The sequence below is a fragment of the Acomys minous genome, assembly GCF_964271855.1.
Source record: "Acomys minous genome assembly, chromosome: 3".
In the NCBI taxonomy this organism is placed as follows: Eukaryota; Metazoa; Chordata; class Mammalia; order Rodentia; family Muridae; genus Acomys; species Acomys minous.
Window position 1 is genome coordinate 96,112,189 of NC_140485.1, and position 19,030 is coordinate 96,131,218.

General features: G+C 41.7%; 1 protein-coding gene across 3 annotated transcripts in view; it reads right to left on the reverse strand.

Annotated features, from left to right (window-relative positions):
- Positions 1–811: 811 nt before the first annotated feature.
- The window catches only part of WASF1 (WASP family member 1), a 52,389-nt gene continuing 34,170 nt past the window's right edge, over positions 812–19,030 (reverse strand). For 2 of the 3 annotated variants that reach the window (XM_084775106.1, XM_084775105.1), the window contains exons 2-9: positions 17,580–17,740; positions 12,118–12,252; positions 7,631–7,784; positions 6,412–6,529; positions 5,115–5,287; positions 4,268–4,447; positions 2,559–3,187; positions 812–1,665 (exon numbers count right to left, since the gene is read on the reverse strand). In XM_084775106.1, coding sequence (XP_084631232.1) covers positions 1,508–1,665; positions 2,559–3,187; positions 4,268–4,447; positions 5,115–5,287; positions 6,412–6,529; positions 7,631–7,784; positions 12,118–12,252; positions 17,580–17,712 — 1,680 coding nt within the window. In that variant the 5' untranslated portion in view covers positions 17,713–17,740 and the 3' untranslated portion in view covers positions 812–1,507. The remainder of the gene's footprint in view (positions 1,666–2,558; positions 3,188–4,267; positions 4,448–5,114; positions 5,288–6,411; positions 6,530–7,630; positions 7,785–12,117; positions 12,253–17,579; positions 17,741–19,030) is intronic. The other variant, XM_084775107.1, reaches the window with a different exon arrangement.

Genomic DNA, 19,030 nt, shown 5'->3' on the forward strand with positions numbered 1-19,030 from the left:
CAGGCCAAAGCAAGTCTCAGAGTCTCAAGGGCAGAGGAACACAAGGGTGGTGCGGGCTGGAACCTACCCTGCCAGATGTGGATGCAGGTGAGGCTGAGGAGCCCGGTCACATGAAAAACAAAGTAAAACGAACAGATGAAACGCTTGCCTAAGTCTCCTTAGTTAAATTTCTGTTGTGTTTTGTTCAGACCTTACCGAGCAGCCCAGATTGACCTCAAATGCTCACCTGGAGTGCACACAGCAGGCAAGCTTAGCCCCAGCAGGCTCCTTAGTGGTCTGACACTAATGGCACCTCCCTGTTACCTTGAACTGATGCAAATGCTAACACACAAAGTGGCCAGGAGCGGTGACAAACTGACAGTCAGGCACATGGAAGGCAGACAGCAGGCTGGCGGGGTAAGTTCATAAATGGCTGAGAAACAGATTGTGTAACTTGAGAAAACCGCGGCATAAAAGTCCCCTTACACAGGAGACCACTTGTAATTTAAAAACTAAGAGGAAAGCCGGGCGTGGTGGCGCATGCCTTTAATCCCAGCACTCGGGAGGCAGAGGCAGGTGGATCGCTGTGAGTTGGAGGCTAGCCTGATCTACAAAGTGAGTTCAGGATAGCCAAGGCTACGCAGAGAAACCCTGGCTCGAAAAACCAAAAACCAAAAGCAAAACAAACAAACAAACAAAAAAAACAAAAAACACCCCCCAAAACAAATAAACAAACAAACAACCTAAGAGGAAGGTAGACAGCACAAGCTGGGCCCTGACATTTTTCAGGCACCGCCTTACCAACAGATTCATTCAAAGAGTGACACCCGAGAACCTTTAAAATGAACCGTTTATTACATCAGATTGTTATTCTCACGTTATGTAAGTTACACGTATGCTTATTCTGAGTATCTCACATGGAAAAATGTGAATTTCTATAGGCAAGCAAAACTGTACCACACAATATATAAGTGGGGAAGGGGCTCTGCTAAACGCTCAAATAAGGCAAGTATTTAAAACAATAAGATGAGAACAAAAATTAACCATTCCTTTAAGAGAATTCAACACTACGAGCTAAAATGTTCTTTCTGAGTGTATTCATATAATTGAGGCAGTGTTTCTTCATCTAAAACATCGAGAAATGGAGTAAGGCTCGTTAACAGACAGAGCTGCCTTCAAGATTTCATTCTCAGCTGCTTTCTTTGAAAAAAAAAATTCACAAAAGTGCACAATTAATGTATATCAAAAACGGAATCTGCTACACTAGTAACGGCTGTCCATGCTTAATACTTAGTGGTTTATTGGACCAAATTATATTTTTCCGGGGGGGGGGATAAGATAAGCCACTGTAAAATATTTAGTTTGAAATATATGCTAATACTTTCCATAGAAATCAAAAATTATGGAAGAGGGCTATTCATTATGAGGAGTCGGAAGCAAAACACTAGAATGACCAAACATTGTCAGAGAACAAGCGCCACGAAGGACATGTGCATCCAGTCTTGCAACGCACGGCAACGCAGCTTCCTTACTCCAGCCAGTCTACTTCATCGAACTCCGAGTCATCTTCGGAATCGCTGTATTCCACCGCGATGCGGCGAGACAGGATGGTGGCCACGTCGTTCTCGATGCGCTCGTGCTTAGCTTCCTGCTCGCGCTGCTCTTCCACTTTGCGTAGCTGGATACCTGAAAGAGCAACGCAAGGCAACCGCCAATCAGCTGCTGACCCCGCCCCTCCCGTGAGTACCCGCACTTATCCTCCACGACGCACTAGACCTCCCCCTGAGCAGTTAACACATGACACACTTCTATCACCTCTTTGGGCAAAGAAACACTGATGGATGTGTCTTCTGTGGTCCTACTGTCCCCTGAAGGAAAGGCATCACTATTCTCTATGCTCTTGACCCCTGCCTAGGAAATGTTGAATTAAGAAACGAATAAATATGGTCTTTCTTGTTTCTAAGTGAAGAACCTTAATCCTTTAGAGGCATCTGGCAAAACAAATGTCAATTATACCCCAAACAGTTTCCACACTGAAAATACATTTTAAATGGAGGATTAATATAGGTATAAGAGAAATTTTTATTACATTTCTGAATCATAGAAGTCCAAAGCTTTAAATTCCCTTTCTTTTTTAAGACAGTCCCATGAAGCCCAGGCTGGCATGGGACTAACCGGGCCACGAACCACCTATAACTTCTGATGCCCTTCTTGCCTCTACGTCCCCAGGGTTGGGATTACAAGTACTAAGTAATACGCCACTGTGCTCAAGTCTCACATGGCACTAGGATCAAGCCCTCTGTGCACGCTAGGCAAGCACTTTCAACAGCTGAGCTACGCTCTCATCTCCAGTGCTTTCAATTTCTCATTCATTTTAAGAGACCTTACAGTTAGATGTGTCATATTTTTCCCAAAAGTCACTTGAGACGTAAATTCTACCTAGCCGTGTTTCCTAAACGCCATTTGTTCCTAAACATGATCACCTCAACTATCAATGTGGAATACAGTATTGTCCTGAGTATTTGGGAGATTTCCAATGCCACAATAACAATGCTCGTCGTGGCTCTGAGGACTTTTACCTTTCCGTATTGCTTCCAGCAGCACGCTCCTTGCGTCACTGATGACAGGCAGGGTAGAGGGATGACGCTTTGGCTCAGAAGCAGCTATGACTTGTGATGGAGGAGATGGAGGCATTAATGGGACATGGGGACCTGGGGCGGCAGATGGAGTTGGATGTAGCCCAGAAGGAGGATGAGCAAGAGCTGCAACTGTGACAGGTGACGATGGCCGAACGCCAGGTGGAGGCAGAGGCGGCGGCGGCGGGGGTGGGGGCAGCCCCTGCACCTCCCCTTGCGGGAGGGGATGACCTGGCACAGTCTCGCTTACTGGGGCGGCTCTAGCTACGGGGGGAGAGGGCTGTACTAGAGGAGGAGCGATTGGAGGAGGAGCAGGGTGGAGGACACCAGGGGCGATCTGAAGGGGAGCTGGAGGTGGAGGCACTGCTGGAGCCTGCAGAGCAGTGGTTGGAGGAGGAGGTGGGGGCGGGACTGGTGGGGGAGGAGTTGAAGTCATCGAGGCTCTCAGTGAAGAAGTTGACAAGGCAGATGGAAGAGGTGGTGGAGGAGGTGGGGGAGTGGGGCTCACGAACACGGGTGCTCTGCCTGCAGCTGGAGACTGGGGGCGATTTTCTATCAAGCCTGTGGCGGAACTGAAATGAGAAAGAGATCCTAAAAGTTATTAAAGGAGGAAACTAAAAAAGGGCAGAACCATAGACACTAGAGATGACTACCGGCATCTACATCAAAATAAACCTGTTAACATGGTCCCATAGGATGGGAAAATTATTTAACATTATTTGGAAAGAACTGGAACTGGAAGTGTACAGAAAACCAACCTGTGGTGCTCTGGTTTACAACAATCTAACTTTCTGCACAGTCTCAAGTATGTGTGCAGCTTTCACATCCACTCAGGAACCGAATAATGTTCAAGTCTACGCTGAGCCAGGCGCCTACGGTGACTCAACACTTTGCACGCAGCAGTATCTGTGGCCGTAATTAGAGCGACACGTGGCTAATAAGATGATGGTGTTTTTATACCGGAGCCGTTATGATTCATCTTGTTATTTCAGTGAAGTCAATGCCAGCTCATTAAAAACCACAAAAGGAAATGTATACCTCTTCTTCTTCCTAAGGCTTGTGTACCAAGTAAGTCAGGGATGTGAGGTTTTTGTGGTTTGTCCTATTTTAAGCTAAAAATGGCAGAGCTGGAATGCATTTCTGCATTAGAGAACTTCTTTAATATGTCTATGTTAAAATTTTCTAAGTTGGATAACTGACCACATTAAAGTTTAAAATAGCTTTACTGAAAGAAATATTGCTAAAAGCAACTGCCAATTGTCTTTGAAGTTGCTAAAATATTTTTCTTAATATCAAACTAACATCTTTGGCCTCCATATTTTGGAACATTACCACATTGCAAAAATTCATGTTTTTCTTAATAAACTGTGTATGATAACGCTAGTTGACAAAGCTATAATTATATGAGAGCACTAATTCTTAAAGCAACTAGCTAAATGTCCCCAGGAGAATATGTCAGCTATAATCAGAAGAAAATAAATACACCTCCTGGCTAAAGGTGACTGGCTCCCTAAACAGATGATGCTTGGTTACACTAGAGCCTGGGTGATAGAAACGACTTATCCGGAAAGCCTAAGATGCTTATTATTGATCCTTCAAAGAACAAGGTCACTGGTTTCCTAACATAAAGCACATGAGCTGTCCCCACGTACCTGATACAGGTGGGTATGGGCTTCGCATCTCCTGCTCCATGCATTGGTGGAGGCGGAGGTGGCTCATGCGGTCTGACTAGGACCCTCTCCTCAGCTCTGGTTAGAAGCTCACTCATCTGGCTGAACGGCAGGGCAGAGAGTGAGTAAGATCCATCCATATGATCCACGTATGTCTGTGGCCTTAGAGAAACAAACACACAGTATCAGTGTATCTATTAGGGAAACGGGACATTACATCAGTAGTTAAATCTTTTAAATGCCAGTAGTTATTTCTGTATGATTGAGTAGTAAAGTACAAAAAATATGGAATTTATTAATCAGTTGGACATTTGGTTTTCTTAAACTAATGGCTTCCAAAAGTCTTGTATCAAAATTCTCTGCTTCTAGGGCCACGAAGACAGCAGGAAAACAGAACAAAGCTGAATAACACAGCAACAACAGATGTAGATAAAACAAAAAAATTTTTTTATCAGAATCAAACCTCTTAACTCTTGTTTCATATATGATAAATTGGTGCTTAAAAAGTATTCCAGACATAGTATTATGACATTCTAATATACTCTACCTGAAATATTAGGAGGGAGTTAAGTCTCCAGATAAAAGTTAAAGCAAAGCAGAAAAGTATGTACTCTGAACTTTTCTTTCTATAAATGACAACAGGAAGTCCGAATATAAAAATGACCTGCCCAAGGAGGTTGGGTTTTAGCAGGTTCAGTGGTCAGGGTTGAAATTCTTTCTATCATAAGAGAACCTTCCACCTCCTCAAGAGCCAAGACTTAGAAGTATAGAGAAGTATTATAAGTAAATCCGATGTTTACCATCCATTTAAAAGAAAAATAAAAGAAACCTTGTTTCAAAATGAGAGGCTGGGCCATTAGCAACTTCAATATGCTTATGGAGGAGATCGGCGTCATCTTCAGCCAGCTCTGGGCCCTGGGCCAGCTTCTGCCATTCTCTCCGCCTGTCATGAGGTGCTCTTGGCACTTTCTCTGGTTCATGAGGACGATCTAGATTTTTCTGCTATAACAGATGTAATGAAACAAAGCCAAATGGTGAAATGCTAAATACTTTTTTAAAAAAAGGTTATAGTAATGAAAATGAAGTTCTAAGGTCAATATGAAAATGGCAGTGTCATCATAATAAAGCAAAACGCAGAGTCATTTTATGTGTACAGTCAGACTGAAAACAGTTCACCATGATCCCAGTTTCTCACCACGAGCTTGTAACTCAATATCAAACTGAGGGAACTGGATACAAAAATAGCGTGCCTAGACTTAAGGCACAAAGTCCTTTGGATGGAAAAATGTCAGTAACTCTTACTAGTAAGTCTCAAAGATTTACCACGCATGGGACTGCCTACCTCCAGTCAAATAACCAAGACACTAAATTATCTGTATGGGAAATGACCAAAGGTTAAAATCAGGGAGATGTCTGTCACAGGCAGGCCTGGAGAAGGTACAGCAAACATCAAACGGCCAAAGGGACAAAGCAGGTAACACATATGAACAAAGGGGGCATGCTATGAAGTAGATAGGCATTCTAAGGAATTCTGCTTCAAACAAAATTTTAAAACCCTCGTGCTTAGCAAACAAAACGTGTGTTCAGGAGCACCCTGGCTTGCCAGTCACCAGTCTGCAAACTCCAGCGGGAACACAAGAGCACTGTCCAGCACGTAAGGGGGCATTATGGGGACCGAGGAAGGCTGAGATGAAAGGGGCACGATGAAGACAGACTGTGCCTCTTCTGTGCCAAAGCATAACTTGTTTCTTCCTTCTATGTGCTTTAAAATCACCAGGAGGAACTGAAGCAGACTCGGGGGATGTTTATGAGACAGTGGAGAATGACAGCACAGCACACTGCTAACAGTTTAGTGAGAATACGATGACCTGTCAAAAACAGCTGGGGCATGTGGTGGTGCAAAAACAAAACAAACAAACAAACAACAACAAAAACCCACTGGCTTAATTTGCCAACTTTACTCACATCAACACAATATTTCTTTGTGATGTGTGTAGTTATCAGGACTTTATTGCATGGGCCCAACAAGGCCAGGCTGCCGGAGTGTAGATTAATGAAGTTTCCCCATGTACAACAAGATAGGACTATATAAAAATAACTTAGAGTTTTTGAACCTGTTGTAATACCTTCTGCTTTCTCTTTTCCTTCCTCTTATCCTCTGTGTCTTGCAACATCTTCTCTTTCCACAGATCAAAGAAATACGAAGGATTGGTGTAAAACTTCAGCCCTTCCTTCCCATCGTCCCTGGAACACAGCACACCCAATGCAATGTATTAGGGGAGACCGAGAAACAAGCAGACGAGCTCTTACTGCCGAAGTGTGCTCCCTTATACCCGTAGCACGCCGTACAGCACTGCAACACACAGCATGCTGCAGTGTGGCCCTGCCAGGCATGGTGCACATCGGTGATCTCAGCACTTAAGGCAAGATGCAAAAGGTCACGAGTTCGCGGACACTCTGGATGGCATAAGGAGACCATGTCTCAAAATGAATAAATATTGTCAAGATAGAGCATTGCAGTAATCGTTTTGTTATATAAATCAGAAAGGAAACTATGAGGAATGGAAATGGAGATGCTTTTCAGAGTTGACTAGTAATTTAAAGTGCCGTTGTTCACTTTAATCTCACTTTTGCTGAATACTAAACTTCCTAAGTTCTTCGGGAAATTTCAATTAATAGAAATACTTCTGCCCAAACCCAAAGTCTGGAAAGCTGGAACACTGCGTAGAAGAGAGAACATTCCTTGTCTCCACCAGTGTTCCACCGAACTTACTATCTTACTAAAGCCAAGAGGTGTTTCTTCATTTGCAGTTCAATGCTAGCATTTATTTACAGGCACACTGAACTACAGCTTCAATTAACAATGTGAATATCATTTTTTTCAGGATGTGTGCTGTACATCTTAGACTGCCTATTGAGCAAACCCCATGAACGAATTCCCAAGGAACACTGACTAATTCCAGACTCCACTGGAGTCATGGGTAGAAAGCTTTCTAAAAAAATACATATTCATTGTGCAGAAAGGGAAGAACAGATAGGATGCAACCGCTGTGTTTGTTAGTACTGAGGACTTTTGAGCCTTACTTTCCTATGATTAAAATTTAAATTAGAAAGCCCGGGACAACGTCCTTGACACAGCTCCATGGTAACAGCTTTGCCAGCGGCTACTCAGACTCATTATCTGCCCAGGTCCTGTCTTCTGTACGTCCGAGCCTGCGAAGTTCATCTAGTGACTAAACAGAGCTCTCTGGAGGAAGGAGGCCGTCTCTGTGGGTTAGAGTCACGTGAGGCTGGAGGTGTGTGCGACTCGGCAGAGACGGGTTCCTAACTTCCTGCCCCACTGACCTGTACGGGGTGAGGATATTGAGAGGCGGGGGCTGCTCGCAGACGTCGTATGTCTCCTGCAGCGGGATGGGCAAAGTCTTGCGGTCGAAAAGCTGCTGATCCTGAATGGTAGAACTCCGGAAAGCTTTCCTCATCGTTATGTCTTGCAGAGACACTAAGAAAAAAACCACAAACTCGTTGTATTTTCCTAAGACAACTCAGCTGAATGACAGACTTATGAGTACTGCGCATTTGTTTCAAAGCTAGTATGCCAGAAGGCTGTGTGCCTTAAATCAGGAGGCATCCTAAATATTCTAGCATTATATTTGTCCTAATAGCTCTCTGCATGATCTTCGAGGTGAGTTTTTAACAACTTTCCATTTTTAAGAGCTCAGAAGGTCCTATTGACACAGTTCCAACATTTCTTTTTCTTTCCTGGTGATTCTTGCCCATCCCAACCAACTCAGACTTGACATCTTTCTCCCGTCTACTTTTATTTCTCATTGGCTTACAGTAGTCACAAGTAACTAACTGAAGGGATTAGTTGCTAGTGGCGTTCTAGGAGCAGCAGTGCCAACTTCCTGCTCTGTATACTATGAACATTACATATGGGTGGTCGATACTAGTTTTGACTTTACTCATTTATTTGCACTGGAGCGACTCCAACCCGGCCACACAGTTTTGAAGATAGACTTTCCTGTACGTTCCTATCCCCAATCACTGGGACGGCCCCTCACACACTGACTGCACTGAAAACTACCCTCATTTACTTTTGTACTGTCCAGCATATTAAAATAAGATGTACATCAAAATACTGTAGGCCTGACATTTAGAGTGATTTCACATTAAATAAACTGGGTAAAAGCTGAGAGTGGTAGTGCATGCCTGTAATCCTAGCTCTCTGGGAGGCTGAGCAAGCGGATCGCTTTGAGTTCGAGGCCAGCCTGTTCCACAAAGCGAGTCCAGGACAGCCAAGGCTACACAGAGAACCATGTCTCGAAAATAAAAATAAAAAACAAAAAACTGGGTAAAAGCTGGTGTGTATGATGGCTCCCAGCGCTTGGGAGGTGAAGGCAGGAGGCTTATCACAAGTTCTCAGACAGTCTAGTTTATAAAGTAAGACTGTCTCAAAAACAAAACCAAAATCAAAAGAAGAAAATTATCTTGCATACTGAATGACTTGGATCATAAGTATATAAATGCTGTATACCATAGCAATGTCAGTAATCTATCAGTTTTCAACCATCTTCCCTAAAGTGCCATATAATTTCTTACAAGTCATGAACAGCTGGACCTGTATAGTCCAAGAGTGCAATGAGACTGCTCTACAATTGTGGTCACAGTACAACTACACTTTTAACAAGTCCTCACACGTAACGTGTGACATATTTTGACATAGTTATAAACTTCAGAATACAATTTAGAAATGGGGAAGAAGCTTTCCCTCACTATTGCCAGAGAGCGGTTTGGGAGATTTCTAATGAATAGATACTACATGTTTTGGATACTTTCACTCATTTTCACTTAATCTTTTCACATTTCAGGGAAACAGAAATTGCTAATCTATCTTTAAACACAAAGGGCCAAAGCTATAAAATGCACAGTACGTTCAACAAATGAGACTATATAGCCCACCAGAACAGACACTGTCTTCAGGCTCCTGGAAGTGGCTGTGTTTGGGGCAATGATCACGGAACAGTTACTGCTGCTCCCTTACTCTACTTATCAGCTCTTGACTATGCAACCAAAACAGAGCCTGATGCCAAGTGCTCGAGGCTACTTTGGTAAAGGATAAAAGCATGCAAAATAGTAAGTATTTTTCTACCTTCAGCTCCTCTGTCTCTAGCACGCCTTACTGACACACAGAGCACTGTGACAAAGGCCCTTCTACCTGGCAATATCTTATATTACCTTAATAGTTTTACATGCATAATAAGTGTATTAGCTCAATGTACTTGTTGACAAACGTGAGTGAAATGTAATTGCACACATTTTTATAACATTTTCACACATTTTCTAAATTATACCAGCAGTTTCACGGTTGTTACCACCTAAAGATAATACAAAATTCTTTTATTGTCCTCTGTAGTTTAACTATATGCTCATAATGTCATTTTTTTAAATTCCCACTAAATTTCAAAGCTCATATTGAATCACAAATCTCCAGAAATCAATTCTGAAACAAGTGTTCAGCTTTTAGATTCAGAATTCTTCTCCATGTTTCATATATTTTAAACAAACTACAGAAGAAAATAAAGGAAATTATGTATAATTCTGAGAACTCATACCTTTAGTTATTTACTGATATCTATAATTTTACTTTGAGACATAATGATGGTGCTAAGACACTTATTAGCATTTAACAGTATAAGGGTAACCAGAATGCAATTACACATGCATGACATTGTCAAGGAAAAAATTAATAAAGCCTGTACTTAAAAAGTAGTAGTATTTTGAAATTAAGTGTTAATTTGTGTTATATATGAAACTGAATTTATATAGGTATTATTACTGGTATACACTTGTAACTAAATATTAAAAAGAAAATATTAATATAAATCATATTTGAGAGTATGTGCAGTTATCATGTATTTCTCAGGAGGAACAAAGATATATTTCAAGAATTTCATGAAATGTGATTAGTGTGCATAAATACACTTCAAAAGAAAACTCTAAGAAAGACAACTTAAAGATGTGAAGCACAAATGTGACAGAGGATTTGGACCTAGAATACAAGAAAAACTCTTACAACGTCACAATAAATGATACTCCAATTTTTAAATGAGCAAATGGATGGTGTACAGAAGGAAAAAAAAAAGGAGGAGCAAAGAACTGAATGGATAATTCTCTAAGAAAATATACATAGGCCTCTGAGCTTAATATCATTAGCCATCAGGGAGATACAAATACAAATACAAATACTAATGGACCTTATGAATAAAGTGAAAGGCACCCTGGTCACAGGAGATCACTGCTCTTTGGCTTGGCTGTCTTGGACTCACTATGTAGACCAGGCTGGCCTCGAACTCAGAGTGATCCATCTGCCTGCCTCTGCCTCCCAAGTGCAGGGATTAAAGGCATATGCCACCACACCCAGCCAGTTTCAAAAATATTTTTTTAAGTCTTTTCACTCTTTAAACTTAGATCTATAACTTGAATTTACACTAAAACCTGTTATTCAGCAAAAAAAAATCTAATGAGCATGCTATGAAAAACTCACGTGAAACAAGTCTCTGTATGAGTGGTTCTCAACCGGCAGCCACAATCTGTTTGACAAACCGCTATCTCCAAAACTACAATTCATAACACTAAGCCGGGTATGGTGGCGTGTGCCTGTGATCCCAGCACTTGGGAGACAGAGGCAAGCGGATCTCCATGAGTTCAAGGCCAGCCTGATCTACAACTCAAATCCAGGACAGCTAAGGCTACACAGAGAAACCCTGTCACAAAACAAAAACCCAAGCAACCAACCAAAACCAAAATCAAAACCCCAAAACCAAAACCAACCAACCAAACCAAACAACTCATAACAGTACCAAAATTATAGTTATGAAGTAGCAACAAAAATACTTTTGTGGTTGGGGTCACTACAGCATGAGAAACTGTATTAAAGGGCCACAGCATTAGGGAGGCTGAGAACCACTGCTTTACAGTATGTCAGTAAAAATTATATTCTTAGTTTCATTTCTGTTCACAGATTAAAAAAAGCAAAGGAATTTGGAAATTATCAGTGTTTCAAGGCATTTTTTTTTTAAAAAATTAACACACAAGGTAGAGGCACGAAGTATGCTTCTACTGCTAAAATTTGTACTATTAGTAACCAGCAGTGTTTAAAACAAACAAACAAACAAACAGGAACAAAACCCAACCTTGGCATTTGTTTTAGTCTTAGCACAGAACAAGTTGCTTGGGAATGTTCGTTCACTTAAAGCAGATAGCAGCAGTTGATTAAATACGGAGGTCACAGCTCAGTAACACATACACAAAGGCACAGTAAGAGAAGTGTCACCCAAACCTTAAGACTTCAGATACTTTCATGCAACTTTAGTTTCTCAGACAAAAAGCACACAAAGACTAAGGGAGAGAGAACCGAAGAAAGAGGCTAATTAAAATGTCTTTATGTCAAATAAATTAAAAGATGAGTAGTAGCCAGGCAGTAGTGGTGCATATCTTTAATCCCAGCACTCAGGAGGCAGAGGCAGGCAGATCACTGTGAGTTTGAGGCCAGCCTGGTCTACAAAGGGAGTCCAGGACAGCCAAGGCTACACAGAGAAACCCTGTCTTGAAAAACCAAAATTTAAAAAAAAAAAAAAAAAAAAAAGATGAGCAGTAGACACAGTAAGGAATGGAAGGGCAAGCCAACTGCTCTTACAGACAATCACATTTATTTCTGCATGGACAAAGGGTCAGGGGTAGACTGTACAGTCACACTTAATACTGTTAAGAAACACATTCCATCCCCTGTCTTAACACAATGTAAAGGAAAACAGAGAAAGGAGGAGACTTACGCTCTTCTTCTTTAGGATCAAGCTGTGTGACGCTAACAGACAAGCGGTCCACGCGCTCCTGCAGGGAGTTAACTCGGAAGGAAAAACTATGTGCTTCATTGAATAACTCTCCAAATATGTCTTCAGCATACTTACCTAAGCAGAAATGGAAGACAGCATAAGTGACTACCTAGTCACAGTAAGCAGTTAGGGAGTTCAAATTGCTGCCCTGTAGCATCTGGTGCTTACTTGGGGCTAACTATGCTATTCTGCAATGCAGGGGTGGGGTGGGGGGGATGGGCATGGTCTAAGGAAACTGATGTAAGCATCAACACGCCTGGTAGCAATCTGGTACAAAGTAAAGCAACAGGTCATCTTAGTGTCACAGCCCAGCGTAGAGAGAAACATCTGAGTGTGGGACAGGGCCAAGGTGGTTCGAGACACAGCTGCCTGGCAGATAAAAGCAGCACTCCAAATGGGAGACCATGCAGTTACAAAGCTGCCCACTGATTTAAGAAATGATGTAGGTAAAAATGTTCAGGATACAGAGATGGAAAATAACACGTCATCTCTAAAGGAGATCAGTTTGAAGCAAGGAACTTTTTATAGTTTGCATAAGTCAGAAACTACAAGCAGGGTTTTAGATGCTGTGCTGGCTAGTTTTATGTTAATTTGATATAAGCCAGTTATTTGGAAAGTGGGAGCCTTAATTAAAAAAATGCCGCCCCCTCCCCCCTGACAAGCCAATCTGGTAGAGGGCATTTTCTTTATTGATGATTGGTATGAGAGGGCCACACTATGGGTGGCACCATCTCTGGGCTTGGTGGCCCTGGGTGCTCTAATATAGCAGACTCAGCAAGCAACAGGGAGCAATTCTTCTACGGCCTCTGCATCCGAATTCCCTCAGTGATGGGCAGAGTGTGGTCTCAGAGTTTCAAGCTGAAATAAACTCTTTCCTGCCCAAGCTGCTTATGACCACGGCACTTTATCACAGCAATAGAAAAAAATCTAATTTCCATAGATGCATTTCTATTTTTCGGGAGAGAGGGTCCACCGCTTTTCAACAGTTGGGAAGAGTCCAGGCACTCCCCAAGAAGTTTAAGTGCCACAACACTTTAGTGGACAGCATCCTTCCTATGCCTTACATTTCCAACCTACCTCCTTCTCCTCCAGAAAGAGTGAAGTCACAATGTGAAAGCGACGCGCTCCTATCTGAAGCCCAACCAAGCTCATGTGAGATCACTTCTCTCTACAGTGTCATTATCTATGCAACTAAGTGTAAAGCCTCTCACCTCGCACTGTCCTCCAGTCAGGCTTCACCACTCCCTTCAATTCTAATGAGCACATGGGTTTTGCCTCCACTCTTCTCCTTCTCAAAATATTTCATTCTTTAAAGACCCAATCGACCCATACATCACTTAGCAAGTCTGCCTTAATCCACCTATGATTACCTTTTAAAAACAGTTTCTGCCATCTACAGTTCATTCAAGTGTTAATTCTATTCAGAATGGTTTCTTTTTTTTTTAATTTTTTATTTCTTTTATTGGTCTTCTGTCTGTATATCTATGTGATGGTGTTGGATCCTAGAGTTACAGACAGTTGTGAGCTGCAATGTGGGTGCTGCGAATTGAACCCGGGTCCCCTGAAAGAGCAATTAGTGCTCTTAACCACTGAGCCATCTCTCCAGCCCCCAGAATGGTTTCTATACTTAATCATATGTGAGATTCTTCAACTCAGTAGGATGTTATTTTGGGTCAAGAGTCACAAATCTTTAACGGTGAATAGAACGTTCAATTTGATCTATGCTAGGGACCACTTCCTCAGCTACCTGGTCCCCGTGTTTCTCCTACACACTGTGACCTAACCGGGAGGCTAAGCAGGTAAGGCTCTCTGTAGGCATCCAGCTGCGAGTATTTTGTTATAGCAACAGAGAACGCAATAATATACTGTCTGTCAAATTATTTATACGTAAGAGAAAAACTAGTCTTTATTAGTTCATTTCAGCAGTATAAACTGAGTTCAACAAGCAAAACCCCAGAGGAGGGAACAGAAAAGACAACTTTCAGCTCTAACTAGAACTTTAACAGTAAAGAGACAACAAAACGAGACATTTATGGAATGTGAATTTTAAATTTCAGTTAGCCATCTATTCCAAAGCCGAGTTATTTTCTAATAGGAAAATATCATAGAATGTGAACTGTGTTATGTATATTTATTAAGAAGCCAGGGGCATCTGTCTCAAAACCAAATAAAGCACTGTAGATTCAGTTTTGTGCAATTGGTGCTTTAAGATGGAACACTTACAACTGTCAAGAGCTATTTTACTTTTTCTTTTTAAACAATCATTTTAGAGAGTCAAGTTTTCTGAATAACTTAAATTTATTAAGTCCATCAATTAGTATTTTAACTGATTTTGAATGAAAACTATTGTGAAATGTACTCTTAAATTTCCTGGTCATCTTAAATGGAATATAAAACAAACTATAATCTAAACTTTTCTTGAGTACTCATGGCCAGGAGTTAATTATGAAGATCAATTAATTGCCTGTGGCCATAAAACAAGCCTTGGGATACATGAGTATATTATATGGTCTTTTCCCAGTTTTCTGGTTACATTTTCAGCAGCCCCCTCTTTGCTCTGAGCTATTTTAACTGAACTCAGTGATGGTTCTTCTATTGTATCACTCCTTTCAATCCTTCAAAACATAAATCTTTAAGAAACCAAACCATCCAATGTACCAAAGCCATTAAAGTAAAAGTGAACAGGTTCTGAGAGGGGTCAAGTGGCCGTCCTTCGTGTCTGGTTCTCTAGTGTATGGGATTATTTGAAAGGCCAATGGCCTTTTAAATTTAATTTAATTCTAGGTTTTTAATTATTCCAAGCAGGAAAACACGAAAGATTAATTTAAGAGCAATAAACTATTGTTACACCTTGAATCCATGTGATTTTCTCTGATTTGCTGTCTCTATGGATGGCTTAGAAATTAACTATATGGTCTGAGTACAAACACTAAGCCTAATCTTAATTATATTTTATAGTGTTTCTGCTACTAGGTGCTACAACGCAGCCTTGTGTTTAACTGACAGACGTTGTTTACTTGTCCCCGCCCCCACAGTCAGAGATTCTTCACACTCCATCTTTAGGTTACCTAAGAAATATGAGCATTTAAAATTGATGCACTCAATAGTATTAATCTTAAATTTTATATTTTATATTGGGCAATACATACCTAAATGTGTTGTTAGATTCAGAATTTAACTTAAATTTAAGGATGTTTTTCCAAAGCTCCTTCTGTTACTTGTATGCTTTCAACATACCTCTCCCTCTTAACATATGAGTACTCACACATGCATGAAGCATGCCTCTCCCTGTTAACATATGAGTACTCACACATGCATGAAGCATGCCTCTCCCTGTTAACAAATGGGTACTCACACATGCATGACGTAGATTTGTACACAAAGGTCTATAACATTAGATCAACTAATTTAGGCCAAAGAAAGTATCTTTAAATAATATGGCCAACAGTATCTGAGGCCTTTAAGACTCTTGCTTTGAGCAGTGTTAAAAACTCAGATTGGTTCCCTGTGGAAGAAACAACTACGCAGTTTTAGTGGTTTCAGTAACTGACCTGAAAAATCAGCCACCAACAGAAATAAACTGATTTCAAATGAACAGCCTTTTATTGTTTTCTCACAGCTATTTCACAGGCAACACAAAGCTTTGGTATTCTCACAAACAACACTCAAATCTAAGATTCTCCAACTTAACAGAAGTCGTATGTGGAAACGTGATCTGGTATTTTCCTGAGCTCTCTGACAGTGCTGGCAATGGCAGACTCTCAGCTAACCATGTACCCTGAGGGCTAGCCACCAGTAAGCCAGTGTGCACTGGGCTGCTCGGCAAGGGCACATAGCGTGTGTGTGTGAGACACTTGTATTTTATGATATTTACAGAGACATCCAAAGTGAGGGTCATCTGTGTAACCCCATGTTGTCCTGGCTACCGTGCTTGTAAAGACTCAGGCCTTTCACTGGGGGAAAAACCCCAAAAACCTAGATTAACAATTTCTTGGGCCAAGTGGGGACGACCCTTGTAGTTTTGTATCAAGTTCTGTATTGGTGGATTTAATCTGATTCAATGAATTTTGTAAAGAAGAGTTGAAAATAACTGCTTCTGTACTAAACAGAAACAGACTTTTCCCTGTAAGTAACACAGCTAAGACTTAAACAGTATTTCTAAAGTACTGTGAGTGGTATCTTGTATGGTATATGGGAAAATGTGTACATACACCATTTTACTGTCCAAAGGATTTGATCATCTGTAAGTTCTGGGATGGGGGTGACCTAGAGTTAATCCCTAACAAGTAACAGGAGGAGACATGAGTTCAAAGAAGAGGAAAGGAGCCAAACCCTCTCTAGGGATGGGTACGGCAGCTAAAACCTAGTACCACTCAGGGAATGTACCTGGCCAAGAACATCTAGTTCATATTTTTAATGAAATATAGTTGAGTAAAAAGCTCATCCTTTCCATTCAAAAATACACTCACTGGATTTATTTTTTAAATAAGAATAATAATAGAAGACAATCTGTGTAATTCCTTAACAAAGCATCTCCATCCTGTAGTCTCTTAGGGATGTGCTACTACATGCTCCCTTCTCCTCTGTGTGCCCAGCACTTCGTACCGTGAGGGGCAGGGGGCATGTGCATATGTGCTCGCTCGCAGTGCATGTGAGACGGGGTCTCTCACTGAACTGGAACCTCACTGTTCCAGCTAAGGTGCCCGGCTAGTAAGCTGCTGGGATCTGCCTATCTTTGTTCCCCAGTTACGGAGTTAGAGGCACTCGGAGACACTCCTGGCTTTTTATGTGGGTGCTAGGGATTTGAACTCATGTACAGTGGTGGCACAGCAAGCACTGTGATTCACTGGGCCATCTCCCTAGGCCTCCTAATGCTTTCTCTCCAGCTGATCCTGCCCGCCAGAAGCTGAGTTCTCCTGGGGTTTCCACATCATGGTGTGTTTCAGACTTTGGTTCCATATTCTAACATTACACAAGACTCACTACTGCTGGCCTTACCTTGCTCTCTACACCTTAGATAATATGAAAATATTTCTTTGTATTAATTAAGTATATTGTAGTTAATATAGAGATCCTAAAGACCCCAAATACAAATAATTGAATTATTCAAAAATAGTAAACGGAGATAACAACCAGGCTGTATCTTTTACAGATCAAATCCCATTTCCACAGCAGTTTCAATAATTCTAATCACTGTGTGATATACAGTTGAGCAATTCTGTTATTTCCTTAATAGGAAGAAGAAATCTGCTATAACTCAAGTGATTTTACTTAAAGTGACTGAATTCTCATGATAATGTTATAATCCCCCCTCAATTAGTACCAAGTACAAGCGTGTTCTTAACATGCCAACTCTAAAGGCAACTCTGGCTTGCAATGTTTAAATTGACATAAGTGCTTACTTAGGCTACTCAGCTGTCTAATTATGTTTGCCAGGGAAATGTTGGTTACACATTCCAGTTCGTTCTTAATGCCCCGAGGCAGTGCTGTGTGGCACAGGTGCCTGGGATCGATGTTTCTTTTCACTAACGGCATCCTGAGATCAGCCGCTGTCCCAGCTCACCTGTGAGAAACAGAAAGAGACCTGTATTACTCAACTGCAGCCAAAGGAGAACGGCACTTTGAAGTTATATGCTGTATGACGACAAAACAGCCACCTGACCCAAAGAGGCCAAACTCGTTTGTTAACTATTTCTTTCCAATTATTAGTTATTATTATGTATACAGGGCTTTGCCTGCATGTACACCTGCACGTCAGAAGAGGGCACTAGACCACATTACAGATGGCTGTGAGCCACTATGTGGTTGCTGGGAATTGAACTCTGGACCTCTGGAAGAGCAGTCAGTGCTCTTAACCTCTGAGCCATCTCTCCAGCCCTTCCTTCCAATTATTAGAGCTATACCACGCTTGAAAACTTATCTGCAATATCAGTTGACCCCTGGGGAGTTCACACCGTTGTTATTTACTATGTGTAGAGATTTGTACTATGTAGTTGGTGTAAGAGATCCACACAAAGGAAGTCTTAAAAAGCTGTTAAAGTGGCATCACACTAATATTTCTACATATCCCAGCTGTGCTCCTCAGCTCAGCACCCTAAATCCACTACCTTCTTAATTACTGAAAAGTCCTGCTTCCGTACACTGCAGGCTGTTCTCATTTGGGTGACTCACATATGCACAAATTCAGCAAGCAAGGGTCAGCCAAACAACACAAGTTTCCCAACGCCATGGCTCAAATTTCACTGATTGCAGAATAGTCACTATAAATGTACACACTCAAGTATCACTACTGGCAGTTTGGGTCACAAATCACTGTTACTATGAGATGCACACCATGACCAGTGGGAACAACCAACCTCGGCTGATTTGTCACACCGTGTGTGTTCTTCAATCACAGAGAGCAAAGCTTTTTACCTGGGATGCCGTCTTGCTGGTCATCTCAAAGCCACACAGACTGTTAGAAAGGGGAGCTGACAAAGACAGAAGAGCAGCAAAGAACAAAGGCTGACTGGAAATGTCACTGACGCAACTCAAAGAAGTGAGTGAAGGCCGACATATGGTCCCAGAAGAAGAAGATGCTTGTGACAAAAGGGAGCATGCTCTGCAGGAAGCAAATGCAGAGGGAACAGTTTCCCAGTCGAGGAAGCCTCTGCGCTGTAGCGCTGCACCCAGAGGGAGAAGACGATGGGTCGGAGGCTGATTCAAATGCAGCAGAAACGAGCTGCGAGTCTGCCAAGGCACAGCACAGAGGCTCACACTGCTAACTGCGCTATTGTAAGCAGCACAAGGCAAACTCTGTTCAAGGCGCTCCCCTCCCGGCAACAGCTTCAGTAAGAAAGGAAACACAAAGTCT